The following is a 24,621-nucleotide window of genomic DNA, read 5'->3' as shown; positions in this document are numbered from 1 at the left end:
TGAATGTACAAAACTTTATTTTAATGCATTATTTTTGTAAGGTACATAGACATCAGCATAACTGTGTGACTAATGTTGAATATAACATAAATATTGCACGTTACAATGTCAATAAAATGAGGAATGCATATTTCAAAGCACATAACAGTTGTAAATAAAATGCTATGCTTATATTAAACAAGATTATGTACATAAGAGAAACAATATTAGTAAACGCATCCTGAGAAGCATTAAAACATAACTGCACTTGTTACGTTTTTAATAACCCTCATTATATACTTTACCATATCCACTTGAAATGATTCAAATACTTGCTGTTACACAGATATTACTGTAAATGTTAGAACAATCAAATCATTAATTTTATTTTTTTAGTTCTAAAGTATCAGGCAAATGAGAACTGTATACAGAACTGGACTAAGATATACAAACCCTTCTCATTTGATATGAACAGGGGTATTGAAAAAATGAATATTGGTAAAACAAAATGCTATACATGGAACTAATCAACTCACATTGCTCAATGTTTTACATTTCACACCCATGTATTTGCAGTGTTCAAACATTCATCCACAATATCAGTACAAGGAAATTCAAATAACCTTGACCTCATATGCTCACAGTAGATAACAATATAAAAAGTTGTATGTCATGGTTCTTAAAGGGAAAAAATGTTGAACGTTTTGCTTTTTTTCATTCTTATTCTTATTATTTATCCTTCCAACAGGGCAATCCCTGAGCAGAGCTACAACATATACTCTACCAATAGACGCTGAATTCAGAAAAATTGTTTCAAGAAACATTTTTTAACCTTTAGAGGAATACAGTAATTAATCGTGAAGTACAGTGGAGTCTGGGACATCTCCCAAAGAAAAGAAGTGTTTCACAATACTTAGAGGAAAATCCCCAAGCATGTTAGGAATCTCACTTATGCTTGGGGTATCACCGATGATGCCTTCATCATGGTTGAACGCAAAACAATATAGTACTGTACATTGCCTGTGGCAAAATGCTCTTACATTTATTTCTAATGGGTTTGCCAAGGTGTTCAATGCATCCTTTTAACCAGACAAAAATAGGTGTGATATTATTAGTATCTCTGCAGATTGTTTTTATTGTTTTAGATTGGCATTTAAACCATTTGTATTTACACAAATGAGAATGTCGGCAAATAATTTTTCAGAACCCTTCATTTAATGTAAATGGGCAACCTGTTCCTCGGCAGCGAATAGTGAGCTGTCACCTCAGGCTGAAGGTGAAGGTCAGAAATACATCAGTCATGTGTTAGTTATTTGAGTAACCTACGGAATGCCATGTGAATCACATGGTTTTCATTTTGAAGCATGGTCTAACAAAGGATTCTTTTGTGATAACCTTTAGAAAATGTTTTCTATTTATGCAGGGATGTTGTTAACACTCTTTACATTGTCTTGGCAGCACTGGAATCTCCACAATGTTCTCTGGTACATTTCCAGAGTAAACACTGGTTAGGTGTAGGGATGAAATGCTGAATTAAATTAAAATATACACAGACACATAATGGTGGGGCTGCTGAAAAGAAGTGAAGTAACAACAAATAAATATTTACAAAGTAAAAATGTGTTACAAATAATAAATAATTTAAAATAATATTGTTCAAGTCTGGATACACTGAGTGTAAAATGTATTTTTATTATATGGTAATAACTGAAGATATGTAAAACAACATTAAAATAAAATAGGCAAATAATTTTACTTAAATGTTTTTGAGACACTTTTAGAAATAGTCATACAAATTTGTGTGACTATTGTATATACCCTCGGTTTTCTATAGGACTGAGATAGCATATCCTTTTTGCACATACACAACTTTAAAATCCCATTTTTACCAAACAAGGTCCCTATGTGATTTTTTTAAAAAGAACTATTAATGTTATTCAGTGCAAAATAAAATTTGCACTTTATTTGTTGTATATATTTAATATCTGCATGGAGTCTTTCCAAAGCACAATCAAAATATTGCGCTTTATGCTTTACATCATTTAGTGCTTATATAATGTACAGAAACTGAGACTTCAAATAGGGAGGAGATAGATTTGTTGATTTACTGTAGTACTGCTTCTTGGGATGCAAAATAATGTGTTCATGCCATGTGGTTTCATAGCAATGTTAGGTGCTTAATGTTTGGTATTTGGGTTGAGTTAAAATGGTCAAAATGAGCTGAGTAAGAATCTGTATAGAACGTTTTTCTAAATTTCACTCATTTTTTTAATTCATACTGTATAGTGGCTGCAGTTATGAAGATGGCCCAGTTGGCTTTGGCATTAGTGAAGCTGGGAAATTGGTGAGAGCAGTTGCCTAGAGAATGAAATCTTTGGCAGTCGGCTAGTCCAGAGAAACTGGAAGTCCAGCTCAGTGAGGGACAAGCCATGTCCTGTAATGCAGCTGGTCCCCAAACTGGCCCAGGACCATTACTTGCATCTGGTTCATATGTGGAATCGTTGGCAAACTGCAGAAGCTCCCAGCATGAGAAAAGTCAGGAAGAAATAAGCCAACATATCAACAGAATGTCCGTAGCTCACTGTCTGCATGGAAAGAATGTGCAGGCTTTTTGTCATAACGTTGACAGCGGTGAGATTAAATCACTGTCTTCTTTTGGCTGGAGAGACCAGTGGAGTTTATTCATGGTTGGAGGTTCTTTTGTCATTGACAGACCTAATGGAAGAAATATAGAGAGACATTGTGAGTGTTAGGCTGGACTGTTACAATAGTCAAGCAAACCATCAGGGACATGCAAGGAGGAATATCTTTTAATGTCAGAAAGTTTGATCTTAACTTTACTATTTAGCGGAACATTTAAGAAGTCCTTGAGCCAACAGTTTTTCCATTCCTGCAAGTCAATCTGGAAATGCCACATTTCCAGCAGGATCATACAAGACCACAAGACACTAAGATAGTAATGGCATGATTTCAAGAAACCCATGTCAAGATCTAGCCATTGTCTGTTTTTTTTCTCATGATTTGAGTGCAAGAGCAGCTATGGGTCCCACTTGTTAGTGCTATTGTCAGATGACAACTGCCATCAGCTGGCTCTCACCATGCTGCTAGAACTACACTGGAATATTATGAGAACATCCCACAGCAGTCTGTCCAGAGGCTGATCAAGTCTATGTGTCAACTCTGACTGCATTGTATTAATGTTTATGGAGGTCATGCCAATGTAGAATTTGTAACATTTCATATCTAAAGCTTATCATGATTCTTTGATATGTATAATGATTCACATTTTCTGTGACATTTTTTGTACTTTGTAATCTCTGAAAGACAGTAGACATAATTATCCTCTATAAAAAGGAGAACAGAACTTACCTTTTAGCATTACACTTCCAATGAGAGCTGCCACAATGAATGCTGTTAATATTACTAATGAAAGTGCCATCATCCACACATTTGTTTTGTTATATATCTGTCCTTTTCTATGAATTACCTGTGCTGTAAAAAATGAAAGTTTATTGAGCAATGTTAACAGAAATAAACATGCAAAAAGAAGGGAGCTCTTTTCTGCAGATGAAAAAAGGATTAAGTCTATTTAGATTGATTAGCTTAGTAGAAAATCAAATCAAATAATTCATTTCAATTAAATGCTTCTCACTTGTCAGGCTGAATACAATGATGACTGCCATGGTGTGTCAGAAGTTGCTGGGCTTGATGGCAGCAACCACCTCAGCCCTACCCAGAGGCCTTCTTTGCTTATGGCTGCTATAGACATGGTTCAAAACTTTTGCTTTTCTGCCAAGACAATTACTGCTAGATGGTGTGATCACATTTGTCAATCTTGTCACCAGCCATTGTTGCTAATTTTCAGAGACCTAGTACACCTGAAGTTACTACTCTTATCGGCAACTCAGTTGATTGGTCAAATTGTAATAATGATGAAACTAGCAAGTATGATGCAGAAACAGGAAGAGAACTGCCCGTAAGCAGGCAGCAGCATGGGCTAGTTTGAAAAAGTCTTGCGGTGGCCCAGATGATTAGCCTGACATGAAAAATGGAAGAGAAATTCCACTTTCTAAAGTTCACAAGACTTATTGGAAAGAAAAAGAATATTGGTTATGGATTTGGCTGGAAGCTTTGCAAGGCAGAAGAATCAAGGGCAGATACTGACCAGTTGGACACCTACTAAAAAATGGGGGTAAATGGGGTGGGACAACCCATCGCTATAGCTGTCTGGGGTAGTGTGGGGTTTAACAAGTAATCCTGGATCTAGTGCATACTGACGCCATGCTCTCACACCTGTGAGGCAGAGTGTGAATTAGTGATCGGAGGCTCATGCAGTGCTCACAAGGATAGGAGAGAGAAGGGAATGAACAAAATTAGGAAGAAAAAGAGACTGCGAAGGAGGACAAAACTGCTATAGTTGCTCTGAGTTTCTTGGAGGCTTGCTGACATTAGAATACCTGTAAAAATACAGATGGAATGGTGAATGTAGGGCTGTTTGTTTTCAGTGGAGATATAAGTCTGAAGAGGCAAGAAAGCAACTCCAGTACTGGATGAATGCAATAAAGGTAAGATCCCTGCAATGCACAATGTGAAACAAGAGGCAATGAAGTGAGATGCAGAGTTCTAGAAAAGATGCACACAGCATCATATATAGCCAGAGGGCTTTTATGTACAGGTAAGTAGAAGTGCAAGATTAGAATTTCTGTTCAATAACACCATTTAGATCAGGATCAAGTGGACCAGCATCAAGAACCTATCCACTACCCTATCAGGGTTATTCTGCAGTTTTGGAAGTAATCATGTCAGAATTGATGGAGAGTTTTCTGTTCTTCCTTATTCTGTTATAAGGCCTCCCTGCTGACAGCAGCTCTTTGAGTTCTATTTTTCAAAACTGTGTATTTGCTGGCAAAGGCTCTATGCTAAAATAGCAAACTGAGCAAAAGGTGAGACACTGAAAAACTGAAAAAGGCCATTCACAATCCACAATTACACAATTACAACAGTCAATTCCTGTTATTATCTAAAATATAATCACTGTGCATATGCCTTATAATATGCACCAAGTTAAGAAGCATCAAAATCTGCTGTTCACTTTAATCCCCTTTTTTGAAGAAGCAGAGTGTCTAGAAACATGGAGGTTAAAAGGTTGTTTGTGACAGGTACTCTAGATCCACATAATGACAGACATCACATTTTTATGTTTTTCTGTTGTAAATATTATCAGTGTAACCTAGACCACAAATTGTTAAGCAGCTTCAGGCAGTCATAGAGCTCCCTTTGAAGATAAATTAAAAGTATTAGTTCTCAGTAAAGACACTCAGCCTCAAGCTAACATTGAGTGCTTTGGAATTCCATTAAGCCAATCCCATCAGACTGCAACCATCACAGAAATCACAGTACAGAGGAACTGGAAAGGGAGGTTGTGTAAATTACAGACTTACACCTTTTATTATGTTTGTACTGATTCTTCTTTAAGGGTTTTGCATAAAGACATTATATAGATGACCATTCTGCCGTTTAGTGATTTTTACACACAGAATTTTCAATTCAAATATGAGTTGTTCCAATCTCAGTGTTAGGATAATTAAAATAAAGGTTTACTTACAGCACTGTAATTTGCACTTCTGTACAGGGGCAGAGTATTTAGCATCTAATCTTCTTGCCTAGCAAAAGGAATAAAAACAATTTAAAAGAGGAATTAAAATGGCATATCAGCTTTATTATAATGACTCTACATTTAGAGTGGAATACATATCCATAAAATAAAAAACTACACTCACCTGGATACACACATTTGGCTTGCATACTTCATTGGTTAGGTTAACAATTGTGGTATTGGATTTATCCTAGAAGTAAAATAAATTATGAAAATGTAAAGATAATTATCTTCATGTTCACTCTTACAATAGGTAAGTAAAGACAGAAAAATATTAAGACATGATTCCATTCCATTCCATCAGTTTCTATTTATGTCATGTCATGTCATTTGCCAAACCGCTTTATACCATACGGTATCGCGGGAAGCCGGAGCCTACCTGGCAACAATGAGCGCATGGCAGGGTACACCCTGGACGGGCCCCCAGTCCATCGCAGGGCAAGTGCAAGCCAATCATACGTGGGGACACTTTGGAGGCCACGGTAAAGGCCAAGGGGGGAGAATTTGGCCTGGACACCAGGATAACTCCTTATTCTTATCAAGAAATGCCTGGGGATCTTTAAAAACCACTGACAGTCAGAACCTTGGTTTAATGTTTCATCCAAAAGACTGCGTCCACTACAGTATAGTGTCCCCACCACTATACTGGGACATTAGAACCCACACAGACCGCAGGGTGAATGACCCCCACTGGACCCACTAACACCTCTTCCAGCAGCAACCATGGCTTCCCAGGAGGTCTCTCATCCAGGTACTGATCAGGCGCAACCCCTCTTAGCTTCAGTGGTGATATGGCTGCTGGCAGTTTCTATTTATGCCATTATATTTTCAACAGATATTAAAAAAGTGCTTACCACAAGGATTGAAATGAGGTAGTCTTCTTCAGGGTCACAAAGAAAGGATTCACCTTTCTTACAAAGAGATAGAGAGACCACTGTGCTGATCTGAGAAGTAATGACTATTTGCTGTTGACCATGTGTTGAAATCACTTTCATGTCCCAAGCTGTAAGATTACAATATATACTATATAATCAGTGTTCCATTTCTAGCAACATTCTTTTTTATATTAGCCAGTTCCTAGTATTCTGTATTTGGCGACTTCAGTATAAATATATATTATTATATATATATATTTTAAAATAAAGTGAATAAATACTGTTTTAATCTGAAGATTTGATGGATTGCACAATTTATTAAAAGAACTGAGATGGCTCACAAACCAGATTGTTTTTGCTCTTAGATATTTCTATATCTTTCTATATCCATTTCTAAAAACATATATTTTACAAGTAAAAGTGCAAATGTGATAAAGAATGTAAGTTTAATTACCTGGGAAATAATCTTTACTAAAAGGGCATTTAATCCAAGAACCAGCTTCTGTAGTAAACTAAAAAAAAAGTAATTGTAAATTAAAATATGTTACTCTCACGTGCACTTTTGTTCAGCACCATGATTATTCTCTCAAATATCATAATTCATATTAAATGTGTTGTGTTGTCATGAATGTTTACTCTAGACCTCAAAAACTATCTCAGACATCTGAAAAGACTGAAAACAATAAATGGACTTCATAAAAATATGTAAAACTATTGATTGTCCTTTAGGAATCTAATCAATCATGGAAATCTACAGTACTCAAAAACAATAGGGAAACAAAGACTTATGGCTTTGTGCAGAGTGTCCTGAACAAACTGTTTCATTTTGTTAGATTGCCACAGGTTCTTTAATAGGTAGTTATACAAGTTCTTTAGATCAGCAAGCCTCTTTCACACAAATGAACTAGCCAAATGTTCTCATAAGACTCATATGGTATATAACTCACTAAGAAATGCATAGAAAAGTCCAATTAGTTACAGTATGATTAGAGCACATGTAATTCAGTAAATATTTAATAATCTTACCTTCATGCAAAGACTTGGGTTTGGATCCACTTGAGCATATTTTACCTATGGATGCAAAAACTGGATCTGAGTTTTCAGAAAGTATCATTTAGACAAGTATAGACAGAAAGGACCATTTAGACAAGTATACAGTATTTATCATAGTATTATTAAACTAATGCAATAAAAGGGATAATAAAAAGATATAGGAAAGTAGAACAATGTATGAAGGGACATACTAGGAATTTGTAATCGCATAGGAACTGCATTTGAAGAAATATTACAATTAAAAATGCATGTATTTATGTATAATCTCATTTGTACAGTGACTTCAACATTCTTTTGTGAATCAAAAGCTGTCAATGTTTGCCATAAAAAGGATTTCAGTAATGCTAAATGTCTGAACAATCTTAGCTCACAGAAACTGTGAAAAACTAAATATTCTAACATATTTGCTATAGTTAAGTAAATTAAATTGTTGCATCTTACTGTTGACCCATGGACTTCTTGAGAAGTGTTTGCCAAGTCAAGACAGAGATTTTCTCCAGTTGTCCAGCAGAGGTTTATTTTAGCATCAATGGGGCAAACAGGTTTCCAAGACAGTTCCTGAGCTGCAGAGTTGTATGTAATTCCAGACCAAAGTTCCTCTGTGTCTGTACAGATATATAGAAGTTATTTTAATAGGAAATTCTGGTTTTCTTTATTGTAGAATCCTCAGTCTTAAAATGTTCTGTCCTAGTTGGCGATGCCTCTTTACAACAGGGAGATGGATTCCCATTCACTGCTGATCATCCATGTTGTAGGAGATACTGTATAATCCCATGTTGTAATCTTTTATTTAGGGTAGTTTTCTATCAGTGTGTCCTGTCAGTGTATTTGTAGGTGAGTTCAGTTTACAGGATTAGCACTGTGGGATGAAATTGTTATTTCATTTCACTCCCAGTATTTAGTTTCCTTTCTTTCTCTTTCTTTCTCTACTCCCCTCCTTGATTAATACACGCACCTGTGACCATTAAAGGACAATAAAGCTTGCCTGTAATTCTGCTCTCCTGTCCCTCTTTCCTCACTAACAGACAGAGCTAGGAAAAATAAGGGAGGATCGCTGCAATATCATGAATGGTAATTCTCTATATGTGTTTACACAACAGCTAAGAAAGGGTCACTTCCAATTTACATTAAAATCCAGGTTACAGTACATGCTGAATGAACCCCTTTTGTATCCAGGCGAGTGGGCAGAATATGCATTATTGGCATTTTGCAACATACTACAATAATCAGAACAATTCAGAATAATTGCTAATAGTCACTCTAAATATTTTATCATATACAGTGTACCTCTAGTAATCTAACAATATATGCTCTTGCCCTTTTGGCCTTTTGGTTCTGAACATTTTCCAGACTATTTACTAGTTGCAGTTTCATTTAATTCTCCACCATCTCCATCTCCATATCAATGTGTTTGAGATTAGATTTGGTAACTGGGGAAGCCAGGACATTAATTTCCTGTTATCATTCAGGTGTTGTCTGAGTCTATATTTAGTGCCATTGTAATGCTTTCCTGAGGGTATGGATGACATTGAAGAACAGAATGTTTTAGTTTATTTCCAAATGTACCAACTAGTTTTATTGCAGCTGTTATAAGCATTACACAGCATTTTTCTTGCCTTGGGGTTAAAAAGTTCAAACATTATTCCAACTGTTTCTTCTTTGTTCATTTTCTGAACAATTGTTATGGTTTATTTCACATGAGCAGGATATTTGACAGACTTTGGATCTGTACAATAGATTTAAAGGAGCAAGCAGCTTTTTCAAGTTTTTTATTATTTTGTTATTTCTTCAAACTTCAACAACTCTTTTTGCACAGTTATTAGTTATTTCTGTTTAAGACGACAGAGGTGTGAAGTCCAAGCACATATGTTTAAACATAATTGAAATGTATGCACTGCAAATTTTCCATTTGGAATCAATCTTTGGCACAATTCAACAGATTACATGTCAAATTCCTGTTCTAAAGTAGAGAGGGTTTAATACATGTTTGTGGATTTCCACTAGCAATAAAATATGAAAACCTGCCTCTCTGAAAATTATACTCATGAGATTTCATTTTGTGTACTCACTGTTTTTGAATGGACATAGTTGAATTCTGCTTGCATCTTCCATGGAAGACCAGCCCTAAAAACAAATCATTTTTCAATATCTAAAAAAATGCTTTGACAGCTTCAAACATCAAAAATTATTTGTACTTTTCTTGAGAAGCAATTGCAAATGACTGTTCGCAAGATCAAAATCAAATATCCAGAATTTAATGAGTGCAACATAGAAGGTACAGTATGAGATTTTTTTCTAACACAATCATTTCTCACTGTGAGTTAAAAGCAATTTCAAAGTATGGGTGACATTATACAAATTCCTACCAGACCAGTCTCAACCCATATATAGTGCTATAGTTAGCACTATATCTCAAAGAGAAGGAGAAATGTGACAATTCCAGAAAGAATTAATACACCAAGAATTGTCTCTGCAACAACTCGTTCAAGTTGGTATTTGGTACCTCCCAATAATACAGCTCGTCTTTGATTCTATTTTTAGTTTCTCTGTTATTTACATTTTTGAACTATTTGACATGGAGCAACGGAACATTTTTACAAAAAGAAAATAGTGATGTTTTTCATGTAAAACTAAATAAATAATATTAAAAATAAATTTACTACCTCAATGCAAAGACAAGGATAAAGTCTTGAATATGGCAGTGTTGCATTTTTCATGGGGTTTTCCCTTTTAATCTGTAAAACATCAGTTATCAGTTTAAAACGTTTTGCTAGCCAGATGATCATTTCCTGAGATTCTTTAGTATTTCATAACACTGAGTTCACAAAACATGTAATTACTATTTGTTCTCATTCAGGCTTGAAATCTCTTTCAGAAACATTTCATTTCTGCTTAGTAAAGTTTCATGAGAAGCAATTAAATAAGAAAGAGGAACAAATATAGACAAAAGACTTTACCAGCATATTGAAGTATAATCAAATAGGAAGAAGGTATAGATTCACAATTAACCATTTTGTTAGTACAGTCATTTCTGCTATAACTAAATAGTTGTGTTTCTGTAAACTACTGCATTATAGAAAATCCAACTATCTATCCATCTATTTTTAACTGCTTTATCCAGTACAGACAGCCGAAGCCTATCTTGGCAAGCAACGGCGTAAGGCAGGATTCACAGGACAGACACACATATTCACACCAAGGCCAATTTTCCCAGAAGCCAATTAACCTACTAGTTGTCACGACAGCAAGTCCCTCCTCCTAAGGGCGCTCCGACTCTTTAACGTTTTGCTTGATTTTCCTACACCTGACTCCTGTCCAGCCCCTCCCTATAAAAGCCAGACGCTCCTACCATTCTGGACTCAGTTTTGGAAGATGCACGCCCGGAAGCCCGCCTACCAGCCAGTCCAGGAGTGGCCCGTCAGCATAGGCTTTGCAACGGCTTCCTGACAATCTGGTCCGGGGCTTGGAGCGCCTGGCCCCATTACCCCTTTTTATTTCCCTCTCCCTGCACCGGATCCCGCTACATTTTTTAACTTTTGTCTCGTCTGTCTTGAATGGAATACAAGGTTCTGGACTTTTGCTCCCACTCTAGATTTCCCTACAGGCTCCCTTAGGACTTTCGCCTGGACCAAGACCCCCCCCCCGAGCACCAGTGCACCATCGACACACCCCCCTGTTCTTCTACCAGCCCTGTTCTTAGTCTTCATTCCCCCATGTTTGTTGCACTCCCTTCTAGATTCTGCCATCTGCATAGGGTCCTGATAAACGCTTCCTGACACTAGTGTGTCTTTGGACTGTAGCAGGAAACCAGAACACTAGGAGGAAATCCATGAGAACACATGCACACGAACATACAAACTCCATACAGACAGCACCATAGATCTGGAATTGAACCTAGGGGCCCAGCACTGTGAGGTAGCAATGATAACCTCTGCAACACTGTGATGCTCATTACAGAAAACTGTAATATACTGTACAGTAGATACCAGTGGCTGAGTGGGAATTAGTGGGTTAGTGGGTACAGCGTTTGGATTCACAATAAGTATGGTGTTTGTATATAGTAATTGGTCATTATATTAGTTGGAAGATTACATCTACAAAATTATTTTGTGATTATTTCAAAAAGAAAACATGGAAAAATAGATAAAAGGATGTGCTAAAGAATGAGAAATTCTGTAGTCGAGAAGGGTAAAACAAGATTTTTTTAAAAAAAAGCTTTTTGATAAAACAAACTACTAAGCCCAGTTGTCCAAATAATATCACATTTTCATCATTTCTCTGCTATCACTTTATAACATCAAACTTTAATAGCTTTCAACTAGCACTAGAACAAAAATCCATACCTTTGCTATTCATTTTAACAGCAATGTTTATATCAATGTTTCCAAAGAATGAAAATATAGCACCTGTGCACAGACACAGTGCACAACATTAAAGGTGTGCAGTCTGGACAAAGACTGACATCAATGATTAAGAGAACACACCAGCATTCCAAACCTGTGTTGTTACACTGAGGCTGCCATGCAACTGTTTTCATTAGTTGTTGTCTAGTTTCAGTATACTTCAGACACCTTATAGCCAAAATGCCCCTGCGTTAGAAAAGAGCATTCCCTAATAAATCAGTCTTTTATAGCCAATTTTCATTATGGAGACTCACATGATCAAATCAAAAATGATTATAACAGTAAAAAAAATTAAATTGATCTTTTTGACAGATTAAACCTAAGTAGCCTATTCTACTACATAAACCTATAGACATAGATTTTCTACTGTACATACCAGTGCATAAGATCCAGTGCTTTGACAGGAGTACCACTTGTGGCATAGTCTCAGGTGGTAATCCTTATATTCAAGGAGCTCCGTAACTTGCACAGACAGTAGCTTCCTTTCGACTTCAACAGTGTAATCTAGTTTTCCAGCTGTTACAAAACAACACCATTTTTATTTCAAATCTGCAACATTATTTTTAGAAAAAAACAAAGAAATTGCTATCTTATACTTAATATTAAATAATATAAATGAAATAATAATAATAGTATCATGCACCAATATTCAGTGAGAACTTCAGATTCTTATGTAAATAAGTAATATATTTCAATTACAGCTTCTAGTAGTCATACACCATTGTGGTGTAAATACCCCATCTGAGCAAAACATTGAAGTTTGTACTCTTACAATGGTATCTGTTAAAGTACCATATAATTCCTTAACATAGACAAACAGTACAGATGTCAGACACAGTGAGTTTTATCATAACCTTTATTTGAGAGTTAGTGAAAATAAAAAGTTGAATTTCAAAATAAAAAATTGTTTGTGTTTTTAGCTATCAAATGTTTTTCTGTTAACCGCAAGATCTAAACTGCAAGAGACTTACCAATGCATTGGGGTATATTATGTCTTACGTCTTTATAAGTGCAGTCTGAAATAAAAATATAAAATTAGGTTAGTGTAATAATCTACTGAAAGGTCTTACAACAGTGAACAAATAATGTATAAAATGATTATTTTTGTTTAGCAAAAGTTATTCAGAAACAACGTGTATGTGTAATCTTTTCTATAAATGTCAATTCTTTCTCATTGCAGACAATACTGATCTATTTATGCTATTTTATACAGAGCCTAGCAGAAGTTTGAGATTCTGTACATAATAATGTAAGTCAAATATGTATTACTATTGATAATTGACTGCCACTCTCATTACAAACAAGGTTTACTGAAAAATACAAGAGTGTAGAAATTATATTGTATAATGTCAATTCAGCTGCTCACTCTTAGTGCTGGATAACTTGCAGGAAACTAAGCATTATTATTGTTTAAATGCAGTTATATTAGGTTCATAGTAAGAGTACTACTCTGAGTTCTGCAGCGGGTTCTGAAGCACAGCCTTTCAGTGCTTTAGCTGGTACTCATTATCCCTACAGTGAAGCAGCCTGGCTGCTTCTTGGGGCTGTAGGTTATTTTTTAGTGCAGTACTTGCCTTGAACATGGTAGCTTTGGGACAATCTTAAATCACAATAATATGGAATTGTTTTAAGCGTTACATCAACCTGTTCACCAATTACAACATCAAAACAATTGTACTGAACATGCACCTGCAAAGGCAACAGAAATGCAAATTATTATTTCTCAAAGGCACAACCTAGAAGAATAACATACAAAACTGCTCACTTAAAGCATTTTTGTCTTGCATCTTTTTACTACGATAATGATGCTTAGGTCTCTCATAGTTAGTAACTGTACCTAATTTATATTACAGTGCATTGAGGTGGCTCTGTGGCAAAGGATCTGCACCTGTGACTGGAAGGTTGCTGGTTTGTATCCTGCAGCCGGCAGAGGAATACTACTCCATTGGGCCCCTGAACAAGGCACTTAACCCCAACTGCTCCAAAGGTGCCGTATAAATGGCTGACCCTGTGCTCTGACCCCAAGCTTCCCTCTCTGTGTGTCTCATGGAGAGCAAGTTGGGGTTTGTGAAATGACAAATTCCTAATACAAGAAATTGTATATGGCCAATAAAGTGATCTCATCTCATGGTTTGAAAGTAAGAAATGCATGTTTTCATGAACTTCATATTGCTTTCTCTCTCTTATTATGTTACTTTCACAGAGATTTGTGAAAACTTTAAAAAGTTTTTTAAAGAAGACAGTATATACTTTAGAATTTTCCAGCTAAACCCTTTTTTTGTTCATAATTTCCATCGAAGTGCTATTTTCCAAGTATATTACAGTATAAAGGATAAATATTTACCTCTTGTCCAATAAGCTTCCTATCTGTAGCTTTAAAACTGATAATGTGACATTGCTCATTAGAAGTTCCAAGGGACATTGAGCACATTTTCACACCCCGAATGTTTTCTGGGAAATATCAATAGACAAAATATATTGTGTGAATTGTGCAATGCCATTACTAGTAAAAGGTGTAACTTGTAAAAGATAAAGACTTAAAAAAAAAACATTATTGCAAGTAAATTGGAGAAAAGATAAATAAATGCAAACAGCTTATCATTGTCATCTATCTTCCAAACTGAACTCAGTCTATGGAAAAGATCAAATCAATGATCAACGTTCTTTGACTTTTCATGGTTCACATAAAACACAGTATTGTAAATGGAGAGGAAATAGCAGTTGTACTGTTTTTTTTCATTTAAATGAAAAAGTTACTGTATATCTACAATATATCTAACTATATTTAACTCTAAGATGAACATGTAACAGCTCATACAAAATACTACTGATTATCTCTTTATATGTGTATATTTGATTAAAAGATCGCTTGTATCCTAAAATTGTTTTAGGTTTCGCAGGCACTTGTTTGATAAGTCAAATGATGAGATATTGTTATGCATGTAAGATCAATGTCCTCTTTTTTATGTGAGATGGCGGATTTTCTTAACCCTTACATGAGAAAAAGCAAAACAAAATTCATTTTGCAAACATTTTGAAATGTTTGGAAAAATAAAAACAGCACAGCAATTCTGTTGCGCAGGCTTATAGTGTAATATGACAAATGCTTTCTTTCTTATGTAATTACTAATTATATAAAGTATCAAAACATCAAAAATATAAAACAAAAAATACATACCATCAAAGCGTAAAATGCCCATAATTTTTAGATGCAAAGAGCACATTTGCCTTTTTTTACACTTCATGACTGTTGAAATGTTCACACTTCGAAACACAGGCTCAGTTATAACTTTTGGCAGTCTTTTACAGAATGATACTGATGCTAGAAAGAAAAAACATATATACAGGTCATATATACATGATAAAATAACTGCTAATGAAAGATTAAGTAAAACTTCCATTTATTTAAATAAAAACTTGAGAAATACTGAAAAGGTTATCAGGGGGCTAGTGGGGGGCTGAAGTTAAAGGGAACACCTTTAAAGCACTGGATGAATTCCATGGTTCAATCATCAGTGGTTTGAAGCAGCACTATGTCATCTTTCAACGCTGAGTTGATAAGGATATATATATATATTTAGCCATTCACCGCTATGCATCTGTCTTACTGAACACGTGTGAGTCTGCAGTGTTGTTAGTGTGAACCAAATGACAGTTCCCATGATATCTTTCTTCAGCAGTAAATGACATAAATCACAGATGTGCAGTGCACATGTGAATCAGTGGAAGAATTGAGCTGGTGTGGTTATTCTTGGATAAGAATAAGAGATTCAACATTGGGGATTGTTTTGGCCAGGGAGATCCTGGCCAATCCTTCACGCTCCTCAATCCTTCATTGTCCGTAACTGACAGTGTGTATTGTTGTTCTTGGGGGTTACTAATATTTTAGCTAATGAGTTTATTTAATCACTCTTGTATTCTATATCTCGTACCATTATTTTGTACCATTGCAGTCTGCTGGCACAGATACAAACATGAAACTTCCAGTGACATTGTGTTTCTATAAAATACTGAGAGGCATTAAAAACACAACAAAAACATCCTGGAAAAAAATAAATGTAAAAATTGCCCTGGTTTTGGTTTAGAAAATATATGTGCTCACATATAGTCAGCAGTGATGGGTAGGATTGATTATCTCTGATTTGTTCTTTATAAATAAATAAATAAGGTCAGAAAGGATTTTTGTATGGAAAAATCACTTTCCTCTCTTGTCTGAGCTATGAACGAAAACTTTGTTTCAACTGGTTTCAAGGGAACAGAAGTAGAGTTCCCTTTTGAAATCTTCCTGTAACTATTTCCTCTTGACATTGTTGACACAAAGCTATTTTAAAAAGGTGTTCAAAACTTGATTCAGTGCACCAAGTTAAAGTGTAACTTTTGGTTTTCACTTTTTATCTGAACCAAAATTACTCTGTTCTGCTCACATTTCCTTTTTTAATCCTTGAGCAGTTTGGTAAATTCATTTTTTAGTTACTAGTTTTTAGTGCAATTAATCAAAAGAGTTATCTTTGTACTTTGTTTTATTCTCATGTGAGCCCCCATGTGTAGGAAGTAATATTGTTGATTCATATCAAGCATTCAGGAACAGTCAACCAAAGACTATAATAAACAGTGTAATTGGGTTTCAGGTTATTGAACCAACAAAATCAGGACACACACTTCTGTTAAGGAATCAGAGGCATGTTTAAATGATTTATTATACAAATATAAGATGAGTTAGCCATGAGAAGTCTCTTAAGATGTGGAGATGTAATAATTAATACAGTATGACATGTGTGACTAGCAGATATGGGTTGGTGTATGAATATCTGCTTAGAGAAGAAGTTGGAAAGTTTCCATGCTGTTGCAGTTAATTGGATTGTGCAACTATCTCCAGGAGGTATTTTTATTGATTTTTAGTTTTATAAAACAGATAAATATTAAGTAGGTCAGTGGAAAACTAAAATGACAAACTAAGACCATAAATTAATATCAATACTGTATACTACATTCTTACTAGAGTTTATAACATGTATATATATATAGTTTTTTTTAAATATGTTAAATCACATGATCCTATATAAAGAGATACTTACAATGTGCTTTAGATTTGCAATGCAGACCCTGTAGTAAGAAAGATACAAATATGCCATTACGTACCTAGAAACAAGACAGTCCACTAAGACATGTAGTTTTTTTAATGCAAAATGCATATTAAATAAGATCAATATCACAATTCATGTATAAGAAAAAGAAGGTATAAAAACAGAAAGCATAATTCCTTCATTAATTATAACAAAGCCAGTATAGCTCATATTTTTTTTATTTCTGTATGTTCCACAGTAAACACAATATTGTAGTGCAACATATCACCACAACTTTTCACACATCTGCTATATGACAGTAAGATTATTATCCTAAAACATAACATTGAAAATGAATTAAAAAAATTAAATTGACCTTCTTTATTGTAACTTTTCAAATGGAAAAGATGTGGATCACTTCATGGTTGATAGACAAACACATTGAGCATGAATCTTGTATTGATATTTTAGTACATTCAGATCCTCATTCGAAGTTACTTCCTTAATGACACCTCATAGTTCTTTCAAATTTCTCACCACAAAAGCTGCCTGATACGTCATTTATAACATCAAAGTCTTGTGCAGGTGTCCCAGAGTAACAAAAATGTATAAGACAGGATCTCAAGCACATTAACAAAACAGGCATTCAGTGTTCAATGCTGACCTGTGAATAAGTTATGAAACCGATAAGAGAAACTTCCTGTCTACAACGCCTTGAGGAAACTGCACTGTATGATATTCCGTCGGGAAAATAAAAGGGATTTTCCAGAAATTAGAAGATATCCTTATCTGATATTATGCATCTGGTGCTTTATTCTTTTCCTTTTTTGTACATGAAAAGGGTGTGCTTTGCCTAAATGTGCTAGAATAGAAAATGAATGTAAATTCATTTCCTGGTTTATTGATATCTGAAAAAATATGGAATGTTATGGAAGTAGAAACAAAGTATATACCGAATTTTTAATTTTAATAGAACTGTTTTCTATTCCTGCTTTGTTTTTATGTTCAAGACAATTGGGTTATTCTGAATAGTACTACAGTACATTATGTAGTAGCTAGATACAATTTGCTAATGCACTATTCAATTGCAACATGCATACATTTCTATTATGAAATTGTGCCATATAGTTAGCTTGAGTTGCCATGTGCTTTCAAGAATCTAAGTGATTCTAAGGGATATGCATTTTACATGTTAGCTGTTATAGCCAAGGATTCAACAGCTGAACAGGTTAGGATAACTACTCAACTGACAAGTACTAACAAGTTAAAGCGTTCAGCTCTTTGAAATGATGGATGATCTCATGTTTGGCAATGAGACATTTGTTTTTCTTTTTAAAACCACAAAAGATGCCGTATGTGGTGAGGCATTTGTGAATGTGGACACATATTGTAAGCAAAATGCCTATTGAAATTACAATCAACAAAAATGTTTTTGTATATTAAACTGAGAAGACCACATTACGCACTCCATCATTTGCTGAAATTAACAATTGTACACACTCCATATTCTACTAAGAAAACCTCATCTGTATCTGACTATCTTGGCATAATTCTTATAATCAAGAGGGCCTAGAACTTGCAGAATGGTGTAAGGTTTTAATAGACCCTCCAGCTATACTTAACAATGAAGGATACAAATTGTTTCTAATATTAAAAAATACTTCTAAACAGATGTGTTAATCTTGTTGTTAGTTTATATCAGAGGAAGAACGTTAATATTATAAGGGTACTGCTTGCTTCTTTTTGATTAAGAGTTAGCTCATAACATTAAAATACTTTTTAAACTGTTGATGTTGGATTGCTCTCTAAAAATTAGACTGTATTTAATTTGTTGTGTAATTAAATTATATTCTACAAACTAAGCACTTAAGGGTTAATTAAACTCAAATACAATACAAAACAACTACATTGTGAGTTTTTCATAAAGTATGAGTTTTCTACTGTTCTGGTGGGAAGGAGATGGAGTTAAGTCATCATCACACACCTTGTGCAAATCAGGTTGCATTGACACTAGTGAGGTTAAGAGTTAAAATCCCAACAACACACAAAGAATATACAGTACTACATTAATAATTACACAACAAAGTTTTAAGAGGATTGTATGACTTTCTTTAATATGCTGTATCTAATCATCAATTAGATACAGCATATTCATAGCATAGGTGTGTGATGATGACATCAATTTCCCTATGGGATCAATAAAGTCTTATCTATCTATCTAATTGTAAAGTTTTCAGAATGTAATTAAAAAAATAATCCCAAAACACTTCACCTTTTGGGGACCCACTTTATCCACTGAAAAGAAGCTGCGCAAGTGAAATGTGACAGCAGTCTCAATACACAGCATTACAGGTGGAGAATAAAGACATGACTTCCACAACTGAATTAGGTTTGAAAGTTTTAGGAAGATAGAATGTGCTAGCACAAAGTTGGATTTAGCCAGGACACCAGAGTTAAAATTCTCTACTCTTACAAACAATGCCATGGAATTTTTAATGACCAAATAGTTAATACTTTTTTTAAACATTCAAAGAACAGCACCTCCTGCATCACAGTATGCACTCTTGCCGTTCGAAGACATTGGTTTGGGAATTCTAGTCTGGTCCAGAATTTAAAAATTTGGTTACAGATTTTTCAACCTGGTTTTTCTGACAAGATCAAATGACAAGGCACACCAGTAATGGTAATGTCATTCCCGGACTTTATCTTTTTACAAAAGCATAATGAAGCGAAATATATTGTGTTGCACCTTTCTGTTTCTGCGGGCATTTTCCACTTAATTGTATATGTAGGCACATGCAGGAAGTCATTACTTAAACCTCTTCTGTGGTAATTAAGTAATAGTATTTCAAGTAGGTAGCATGCATAGGCTGCAAAGGAACAGGTAATGGGTTTATTCCATGCTGAAAAGAAAAGAAAGGAAACACAACTTTTCGGCTGTGGGGCCTACTTTAGGTGTGAGGGTTGCTCACACCTGAAGAAGGCTCCACAGCGGAAACGTTGTGTTTCCTTTCTTTTCTTTTCAGCATGGAATAAACCTGTTACTTGTTCATTATTAAGTAATAGTAGTCTTTTTACAATGATTTGGCATTGATATGGTTATGGATATGGATAATGAAAAATGGAAGTAAAAAATAGAGTCAAATCACATGTTTTTGTAATACATATAAAACTAGGAAGTTTACATATAAAACTAGCCTACTGTATGTAGAGACGTAAGATCCAAAACTTAATAAATACACAAGGAACAAGTAAAGATTTATTCCATGCTGAAAAGAGAAGAAAAAAAACACAATGTTTCGGCTGTGGAGCCTTCTTTGGGTTAATAAATATACTACAACATGAGGCATACAGTACATATTTACAGTATAGGGAATTGCTTCAAATAACAAGGAGGATAAAGATAATATACATTCCATTAAAGTTCAATAAAAGGTGAAGTTTATAGCCAGTGAGGAGATAGATTGAATTAATTACAAGAATGGTTCAATAGAAAAGAAGTGAAGAATCACAAAACACAAAAACTAACCAGGAATATTTCATTTCTAGTGTTTGCAAATTGCTTCATTCTCCACAGAAGGGACAAGGGAAAAGAATCTGTCCAGCCACACGATGGAGGGTAATGAGGGCAGGGTACAGTCAGGTGGTTAGCAGAAAAGAGTGCATGAAGGAGGACAAAGAAGGAGATAAGACACAGTTGAAAAGAGGCGGCTAGGAATGGACAGGCAGTTAAGGGAGATCTGCAGTCCAAATTTCTCAGACCGGTTATTAAATGTCAGGAACAAAATAAATTAATTGACGTTATAGTAAAATTTTACAATTTTCGAATTAAGCACAAAATTGTGAACTTTGTGAAATTGTCACCATGTTGTCGCATGGTCTCACCACCGGCAAAAGCGACAGTTCCTATGGATTGCAACAAAATACGGCCCCTGCCTGCTCACTACTCACTGTAAGGACTAATGTAATGCGATATACAGCATGAGTGAATAAGTAGATGTTGTACAACACAGAAATGTTCATCCTTGATCTGCATGCATGGTTAACAAGTAAATAGTATTTGTCAGCAAAACCATCTTGAAATAGAGAGCAATATTTGTATTGAATTAAAAGTGATGTAGTCATAAGCCTGCTTGTTTACAATGTCATAGGGCCGTGTCACATCACTGGAAGTTTTGTTGCCTCATTCTGAATTGCAGAGTATGGCGATACCTGGAAAATGTGACTATTTTGTGATGTACAGTAAATTGAAGGTTTTTTCAAGTTATTGTGTACATTTTACTTTTATTGTGGTTTGAAATGCCCTCATCAATGCTAATTCATTCTAACTCCGAAATCAAAATATAAAAATAGCGTTACAGTTCCACTTTAATACTGAGCACAATGTGAAAAGAGTTACAGTTGCGAGATGTAAGGCAGAGAACAGTTTTCTCTTTCATCATATTTAAAGTCCAATGGTGAAAAAACAATGGCCAGGATCACTATTAGACCCTGTTAGAGATCAATGCACCCACTAGTGTCATACCACAGTATATAAAGTATAACAATCACTCCTTTAAATCTCCTTAAATCATGTATTAGATGTTTTTCAAAGGGCAAGAAGAAACATCTGTATTCAAACACAGTACAAAAAAGCCACCATGTTTCAAAATTGCTCTTAAGCAGCAATGTATGACTACATTATATACAGTATAATATATAGCAATTTTTTTCAGATTGTTTTCTATAGATACTGTACATAAAGAACATCAAAATTGCTATTTATATCATTTAGTGCCAATGTGAGTTTAATACACATATCTCCAACAATGGCTTACATTCCATTTAAATGTTTTTTTTTCTATTGACACATCATGATTAATTATAAGTAAAAAATGACACATTATAACTACTCATAACTCATAACATAGGTATCAGTTTCACCGTATAATTCTAACCAGCCACTAAAGTGCCTGGAGAGAAACATTTGAATTTATAACTGGATCCCAAAACCTAATTGGCTGAACTATAGCAGATGATAATCCTCCATAAGAAGTTTAGCAACATTTATTATTACAGACAAACCTAAAACCGCTAATTACTAATTACTTCACTAATAAGTGCAGATGATTAAATAATTAGTGTTATCAACCAATTAGCCAGTTCATTCTGTACCAAACACCTTTAAACTGTGTTTGTTGTTATAAAACAATGTGATCTTGATTACTTCCATGCATATTACACAAGCAGGTACAGCTCTCCATCCTTAAGTACACATTCAGATTGTTAAAAACATGTCTGCACAAGCAAAAAGATCTGTGAAAGAAGATTTGTAAGCATATCTTTCCTATGTGACTCTGATTACTTCAGGATGCAAATTCAAGAAGATGAAAGTAAAGTATATGCGCACGTTACAGTATGTGAACTTTACAATCTTACCACACAAGAGGAATTAGAACAATAAAAATATTACTCAGCGGTGCTACTCTACAGCTTTGGCATCCTATCAAGGCCATTAACTCATCTTAAAAACTAAGGAACAAAACTGTAGCTTACATTTTAATAATAAACTGAATATTGAATTCAAAATACAATCCTTGTCCATATCTGTACATTAATATTTTCAGTTAATTAACATAACATAAATAAGTGGCAAAAACATGTGGGTGAAAAAAGAAATGGTTGCTAAAGTATATCTACTAATATAGAAAATAATAATTTATTAATTTTACCTCAGAACACTGATGTCCACATTCCTGTATTCTTTCAATTTCATTCCAGGCCAGCACACTGCTGACAAGGCAGGCAGCAAGAGCTATGAAATTCATGATCACAAGTTTGCATAAAAAGTAAGAGACGTTATATTAGGGCAGCAGTTGCAATTGATGGTCTGTTATCTGTGAGAGCCCGGAGTATCAGAGCCTTCAGAGTAATACTATGAGAGCACTGTTGATTTGAACATCACAATTTAAACTAGGAAAGGTCCGCCTCCACAGCATGGGAACTGCCTCTGTTTTGTCACCTTTCTCTTTATAAGAATAGGGGTTAGATATAAAAGACTGATTACAGTACTGTACATTTCACATAAATCATCTATACACTTTTTCTGTTTGCCCCTTATCATAGATAAGGTGTGTGTGATGTGTGAGAGAGACAGACCTAATTATACATTACAGTTATGGGTGGCAAATATTGATGAATCACATAATTATTGTGATTATGATCTCTATCAAATTCTTATAAGGGTCATAAAAGTATGTTTAACTCTATTAAAATGATTTAATTGTTTTAAAAGATTAAAAAAAAACCTTTTGAAAGGATGTGTTATTAGTGAACAATATAATCAACTAAATATAAATCAGTTTTTATTAAAGATGAACCTTGGATTCCTACAATACACTGACAACATATGTCCAAATTTAATAAGATAAAATAATATACTATATAAGGAAAAATCTAAGCAATGTTCTTGGCCTTAATATAAAGGCAACATAAATTTGCTAAATTTACTGCCTTGTCTCTCTCACATCTGAAGAAGGCTCCACAGCCGAAACGTTGTGTTTTTTTTTCTCTCTTCTTTTTTTCAGCATGGAATAAACCTATTACTTGTTCCTTATAAATTTGCTAAATCTTCTTTCAAGATGTATTTCATTTCGAGCAGGTTAAATGTCACCAGTTTTTTATTTTTATTTGTCTTTTTCAGCATCATTCTCTCATTCCAAGTACATTTGCAAGACGAGTACATTTGCATTCTCAGGGTGATTGTCATAGCACACTCATTGCACAGCCCTACCTGTATGTGTGCACACAGCGTACATGACTTAGAACCCCAGCCACAGGGGTTTGAAAAAATGAAGTACAAGCTCACTCCACAAACAGGACCTATTGAGCTCTAAAATCAAGAGGTATAACCTAATGGCAACAAAGGTTTTGAAATATCCCATTAAAGCATGATTTCAGATCTACATTCAAATGAACTATTGTATACAATTGTTTTTGTTTATTTGTAATTTCTGGAAGTTTAGTTCAGTACAAAACCTACAGAAGCACTGAACACATGTTCAGTATGTTAATCTGTCATATGAATTAGATTTCTTTTAAGTGTATTTTATCTTTTATTTGTAATTATGAAATACAGGAAATATAGTAGTGACGGACACACAGTACATTTTGAATTATATCTTATCTTTTGGATTTACCATATTCTGTATATTGTAGAAAGGAAATTTTACCATCTATAATAGTGGAAAAACAGTGGAAAAAGTCCTGAAGCTGGAACATTTTTTTGCAACTGAGAGCCAATAAAGCTTAAATGACCTATTGTATTATTATATCTAAAAATACCAAAATAATTATTCTTAACATCAAACAAATGATAAAATATAGAAGATATACAAGAAGAATACAAGAAGATATACAATATACAAGAAAAATGAGTTACTGTACATTACCTCCAGTTAACAAGACTGATATTTAGAGTAGAAAGGTAACCAATTAAATGCAGGGTATTTTTAATAAAATAGCAAAGACATTGAATAAAAATGTTAAGAATACATCACTCAACAAGAGCTATTGCAGCAATTATTTAATTAAAATGGAAATAGTTTACTTTA

At 34.5% G+C, this 24,621-nt stretch overlaps 1 protein-coding gene across 1 annotated transcript; it reads right to left on the bottom strand.

Annotated features, from left to right (window-relative positions):
* On the bottom strand, positions 1-22,943 carry il17rel (interleukin 17 receptor E-like). Its single transcript, XM_088923770.1, has 17 exons — positions 22,741-22,943; positions 17,042-17,069; positions 15,145-15,288; positions 14,311-14,417; positions 13,541-13,655; positions 12,938-12,982; positions 12,343-12,482; positions 10,227-10,298; positions 9,633-9,687; positions 8,005-8,168; positions 7,537-7,581; positions 6,965-7,022; positions 6,490-6,638; positions 5,760-5,825; positions 5,585-5,642; positions 3,349-3,471; positions 1-2,694 (listed from the first exon to the last, which is right to left on the bottom strand). The coding sequence occupies exons 1-17, from the start codon at positions 22,834-22,836 to the stop codon at positions 2,594-2,596; spliced, it is 1,566 nt and encodes a 521-aa protein (XP_088779896.1). The 5' UTR covers positions 22,837-22,943; the 3' UTR covers positions 1-2,593.
* Positions 22,944-24,621: the final 1,678 nt, after the last annotated feature.

Source organism: Atractosteus spatula, chromosome 8 (genome assembly GCF_055471065.1).
Source record: "Atractosteus spatula isolate fAtrSpa1 chromosome 8, fAtrSpa1.hap1, whole genome shotgun sequence".
Taxonomy (NCBI): Eukaryota; Metazoa; Chordata; class Actinopteri; order Semionotiformes; family Lepisosteidae; genus Atractosteus; species Atractosteus spatula.
This window is presented reverse-complemented; position numbering and strand designations above follow the sequence as displayed.